This window comes from Daktulosphaira vitifoliae, unplaced genomic scaffold (genome assembly GCF_025091365.1).
Source record: "Daktulosphaira vitifoliae isolate Bord-2020 unplaced genomic scaffold, ASM2509136v1 Scaffold_4, whole genome shotgun sequence".
Taxonomy (NCBI): domain Eukaryota; kingdom Metazoa; phylum Arthropoda; class Insecta; order Hemiptera; family Phylloxeridae; genus Daktulosphaira; species Daktulosphaira vitifoliae.
Window position 1 is genome coordinate 41,979,371 of NW_026099575.1, and position 5,838 is coordinate 41,985,208.

Consider the following 5,838-nt stretch of genomic DNA (forward strand, 5'->3'; position numbering starts at 1 on the left):
TTGTTTTAAGTTAATTTTAAAAATTATTTTTAACTTTTTAGTTCGATGTGCTTTAAAAGCGTGTTTTTTAGTTTTTTTAAATTATATTTATTTTTAATTTCATGAGTTTCGTCCAAAGTTACACCGATAATGCAAATATAGTCGTATTGTATGTTTAGTATTTTAATAGCTAGTCGATAAACTTGTGGTATTATTTTTCTCGATGAACTGTCTTTTAAAATGTGATAGTATTTAAAATATAAGTAAATTTATTTCATAATAATATTAAATAAATGAAAAAAAGAAATTAAATTTATAAAATTAGTTTAATTAAATTTTTATAACAAAAAACTTAAAATAAATGCTTTAACAGTGGGTCGTAATTGAAAAAATGTAAATTTAAATTAAATTTTTAAACAAGTGATGCACATTAAACATTTTTTACAATTCAGGTTATTTTTTTACTATAGGTTATTCGTTCTTACTGCAATTTATGCAATCGCTTTTGCTAAATCCACTCCTCTCCTGCTGAATTCAGGCGGTGGCTGCGCTGAGCGCGCAGTTCGCACGAGATCCTAAGGCAGACTCCTTGTGTTATGTGTTTTTTGTATATTGTGAGTTTTTTACCAACCCTCGAATTTTAACGGAGGAGGCCATACCACGTTGTGAATCATCTCTTTATAAATTTCGGGCTGATTCACAACGTGTTGATGTGAATAGTAAAGACGTCGTAAACCGCCCTGAAGTAATGTTTAACGGCAGTTCTAGGACGGCCCACAATAATGCCGATCGTTTTAAAAAAAATAATAATGGGTATCAGCACACTGTTACCCCTTAGATGTGGTCCTGCTAATTATTAATATTTTTATTATTCATACGCTATTAAAGAAATATTTTCAAATTCATTTATTACATTACCTTTGTCCTTATCCAAGTAATAATTAAACGTTTCTCTACAAAGTGGACATATATTTTTTTCATCTAGTAAAAGATTTTCAACACAGTAATAACAGAAAGAGTGGCGACAATTATTCAAAACCATAGGGATATAGGATTCTTTAAAGCAAATTGGACATTCTTCAACTACATCTAATATTTCACATAAGACATACCGCATAACAATAGTAAATTAAAAAATTTGAAAGACAATATTATTTTTAAAAAATGCTACTAGTTATAATTATCGAAATTTTTTAAAACTTACTACCGTTCACGGGATCAACTAAAATAATATAAAAATTTATCAGCAAATTTGTTATTTTCTTATAATTCATTTTTTAATTATTTATAATATTAATTATTATTTACAAAAAGACACTTTAAACTAAACCTACAACAATTTGAGCTATATCACGGATAATTTTTCCACTGCTTTACTTCTAATTCAAAATAAAATAGTTCAATTACTTGAATTTATTTATTTATACATCTATATCATTTTAAATAAAAAAGGCGTTTTTAACATTTATAAAATATGCTTGAGTAAATAGGTTTTGCATCTAATACGCGAGTACCTCAAATGTCGTCAATACCTTAAGCACCTGGTTGAGTAGTTAATATGCTATGTTGCGAATTTACCAATATCAAACTGTTATTTGCCATAGTATTCAATAGTGTTGGAGTGTTAATACAATAAAATTGTTCATTGTTCTTTTGAACATTTGGTGCTTAATGCCAGTTAATGAACCATAATAAATTATATTAAATCTTATAGTTATAATACTTTCATTTAATGACATTATATCTGTCATATTTATTGCATTCTTCAGCATGTAAAAGACAATGTATGGTACACCGAATATTTGTTCAGTGCTACCTTAGGATTTACTCTAATGATAAGCGTATTTACAACCCAAGAAATTGGAGCAATGATTGGTATTGTGATAAATATTTCGCCGATCACAAAATAAAATTTTCGTCCTAACTTTAATAAATTTGCAACAGATAGAAACTTAAAATTCATTTTATATGTACTATATTTATCATACAAACCATAAAACTTGCTATGAAAACTTTTTAACACTAAATTTTATGTGCATCTGCAGTACACATTAAGTTTTAAGTTTGATCTATCGTTTTTATTTTTAATTAGTTACAAACAAGTATTAACATACAAAAAAACCAAAATATCTTAGTTAAAATGGAATTCAACATCGCATCAGCAGACGAAACTATAAGTGCAACTAGAACAGTTCTCATTAAATCATGGCCAATCATGATTTCTACCACCTCTTGGTGTTTAAAAAATACAATAATTAAGAAATATTTAGAAATTAATTAAGTTTTCGATTATTTAAATATAACCAATAATATCTAGTTTAAAATGAAATTCAACTATACATCAGAATTTATTATGTGCAGTACATCAAAATAAATAATTTTGGAATATTTAATAAATTATTCCTCTATTTAAACACTAAATTCACAAAGAAATGATTACTAAAACTTCTATTTAAATTATTTATTACGGTAAAAATGCTAAATAATAGTGATTTTAACAAAATTTTGAACTACTCTCATAAATTTAGTGTTAATACTTGTTGTTAATTATATAAGATCCTGGTCACAAATCAATCTAAACTAATTTTTTAAATTCTCATAAAATTTTCTTTCAATGATATTAATTTTCAACTTATAAAATGAGCTAAAATATTGTTAAAAGTTAAACTTTTTTTTACTATAAACTTAGTTAAATATCAACTTTAAAGGACAAAAAAAATTGGTTAAAAATAACATTATAAATTGAAATTTTGCAAAAAAAATATTTTTTACATATTAAATATAAATAATAACTTAATGTTTTCATTTTATTAATATAATTTTACTATATAATTCAGGATAAAAATGAATTAAATAAAAAATGAAACTCCTATTATTTGTTGAGACCTTAATTTTGAATGTTTTTTGTTCTGTTGAAATTGTCATATTCTACAATAAATATTTGTCTACATTTCTGAAATTAAGTGTTTTTTTCAATATTTGGTGACTAAAAATTTAACGAAATTAAAATCGTGTTTGGCGTGTTGATCATCAAAATTAGTCTAGTGAGAACTGAGAATTTTTATTACTAATGTATTTATTCCATAAAGTTTTACACGGCTGACTTTCTACTCTCGCTCTATATTTTCGGGTACTTTATTATCCCATCCTACTTTTAATTGTCACAACCTTTGAATTAAAATTTTAAATCTAATGACCACTGGTGATCCTAGTGGTTACTTAAATTTATCACTAATTTTGGACACTTCTTCTGTCATTACGGCTGACGTACAATGCTCTTGCTTGTCTGACACAGTTGCTCGAAGCAGAACGGCGACAACAAATCCGAGGTGCGTGTTTTGTAACACCGAGCTTAAAGTGACGGTGTTTAATTAAATCCATGAATATTTTTGCATCGAAAATTAAATTAATGCTATTTGGACGATTAAATGAACATTAATTATGGTTTTCTTAGGTATTATTATTATTTATTGTCCGGTCTTTTATATAATTAAGTTATTCTTCAATAAATAAGTTAAATTTAAATGTTCCCATTTATATATGGACATANGGTCTTTTATATAATTAAGTTATTCTTCAATAAATAAGTTAAATTTAAATGTTCCCATTTATATATGGACATAAGTATTACCTCAGCTAAATTAAAAATTATGTGAAATTAAAAACATCACAAAACATTTTTGAAATTATTCTTATTATGCAAATAATTGAGTAGTTTATAATAAAGAAATAGCCCTGTAATACCAATCAAACATACCTCGATTTTCAAATCTTACGAAGAATTTTAAATAATTATGTAAGGATTCTTCATTAGAAAAAATTTTTTTGATGTAATCATTAGATTTTATGCTCTAATTTTAACATATATCAAAACAATTTTATAGATTAATAATAACTAAATTTTAAATGATATTATTATTAACTTACCAAACAAATTTCTTTTTGTAATTTTATATTAAATTGTCTGTCCCCACAAATAATATCAGACAATATTTTATATAAATCATACATACTGTCTTTTGTATATAAATCAAAAGTAAACTTTTTATGTTCTTTAAACGTAAATCCCAAATTTTCACATGTTTTTCTTTTCCATGCTTCATCAACTGGATTGAAGTTAAATTTAAAATTTAAAGCTTTTCCATTCACATTTATATTTTCTCTTTTATCTATTTCAACATTTGTTAAATATACTATCTAAATAAAGGGAAAAAATAGTGGTTTTAATTACTGTACATTTAAGCATATGAATGGTCAGAATTTAAAAAAAAATATAATTATATTTAATAATATGAGCATATCTAAGGTTCACCTAAAAAAAATGTATACTTTTATTCATTTATTTTCAAAAGTGAGCTTAAATCTGAAGGTGTTTCAAACACTTTCATAAAACATTTCGACACGATAGAATATGATAGTAGTTAGATAATTTTATTATTTAAATACGACATCTGTACGAATCAAAAATACTATTTGATTTAGATCATAATATGTTCTACATCAATTTTTATAATTTATTAGGAAAGTCGTTTGAAATGTACATTTTTTAAATTTAATGTTGTAATTTTATTTTCTTATCAAACTCCTTATGCCCAAAAATACTTCCGTCTGACATAACTGTAAATTTGATACGTTTAAAAAAATAAACAAAATAATTTTAATCCCGCGAACTAGAAAAAAACTAGAAATGAATAAGAGAAACTCGTGTACGATGTGTAATGATAATTACAAACAATGTCACCAGAAAGTTTTAAATAAAATTGTCAAAATCGTGATTATTTATTTATCACGGAAATCGTCCAAGTCGTCGTTCAAATAATAAAAATAATAATAACAAAAATTGTCCCTTTTTTGTTATGTAAACTTCCTTAAAATAAAATAAAAATAAATTATATTTAGTTTAGTTTATTTATAACATTAAATATTTTCATAGTTTTGTAGTTCAACTACAGGACTCCATATATTTCAAATAATACACTATGATCAATAAGTACCGGAAATGAGTCAATAAAACAAAATTGTGTTAATTTTCTTCCAAATTTATTTTATCTCCTTCAAAATAGCTTCCATTTGAAGCGCTACAAAGATGCCAGAGCTTAACCCAGTCATCCATACAGCGCTGGAAGGCCTGATCCGGAATGGCCTTGAGTTCCTTCGTCGCATTCTCTTTGATCGTATCCAGCGACTCAAAATGACGCCCACGAAGCGGCAATTTCAGTCGGGAGAACAAAAAAAAGTCACATGGTGCTAAGTCGGGTGAATACGGTGCTTGTTGAAGTTGTACAACGTCGTGTTTCATCATATAGTCTTGCACTAGCTTGGCTTTGTGAACTGGCACGTTGTCGTGGTATAAAATCCAATTTTTGGCCGCTCACAAATCCGGCCGTTTACGACGCACTGCAACCCTCAAACGCTTCATAACGCCGATGTAATACTCCTTATTAATGGTTTGACCGTTTGGTAAGTATTCGAAGTACAATACACCACGGTAATCAAAGAATACAATGAGCATAACCTTGATTTTTGAACGACTTTGGCATGCTTTTTTTTGGTTTGGTTCGTGGGGAGCACGCCATTCGGATGATTGCTGGCTAGTTAGCACGTTATACTCGTAGACCCATGTCTCGTCGCCAGTTATGATGCGTTTCATGAATGTAGGGTCGTTAGATGACTCCCAAATATTTCTTCGGGCACACCCTTTCGATGCTCTTTTTGGAGTAAATTCAACTCCTTTGGCACCAACGTATATAATTTTAATAAGCAAATAAAGGTTATGAGGTTTAATAGTTCATATTTTTTAAATAAATAGATAGAATATTCGAATAAAGGAAGAAAATTGCTGGATTACAGAATTAAAAC

General features: G+C 27.0%; 1 protein-coding gene across 2 annotated transcripts; it reads right to left on the reverse strand.

Annotated features, from left to right (window-relative positions):
* Nucleotides 1–331: 331 nt before the first annotated feature.
* Nucleotides 332–4,197, reverse strand: LOC126905660 (uncharacterized). 2 transcript variants are annotated; one of them, XM_050685597.1, is made up of 5 exons: nucleotides 3,907–4,197; nucleotides 3,737–3,830; nucleotides 1,184–1,201; nucleotides 898–1,068; nucleotides 332–825 (listed from the first exon to the last, which is right to left on the reverse strand). In XM_050685597.1, exons 1-5 carry the CDS (start codon nucleotides 3,988–3,990, stop codon nucleotides 677–679), a joined length of 516 nt encoding a protein of 171 aa, XP_050541554.1. In that variant the 5' UTR covers nucleotides 3,991–4,197; the 3' UTR covers nucleotides 332–676. The 2 variants fall into 2 exon arrangements, with proteins under 2 accessions (XP_050541554.1, XP_050541553.1); XM_050685596.1 differs by having other exon boundaries at nucleotides 332–828.
* Between the last annotated feature and the right edge of the window lie 1,641 nt (nucleotides 4,198–5,838).

Coding starts and splice junctions, on each gene's coding strand:
- LOC126905660 (XM_050685596.1), bottom strand. CDS start 3,990: ATGTATGATTTATATAAAATATTGTCTGATATTATTTGTGGGGACAGA. Junction 3,831..3,906: donor TACAAAAAGAAATTTGTTTG/GTAAGTTAATAA, acceptor TGTTAAAATTAG/AGCATAAAATCTAATGATTA. Junction 829..897: donor TTACTTGGATAAGGACAAAG/GTAATGTAATAA, acceptor ATTAATAATTAG/CAGGACCACATCTAAGGGGT.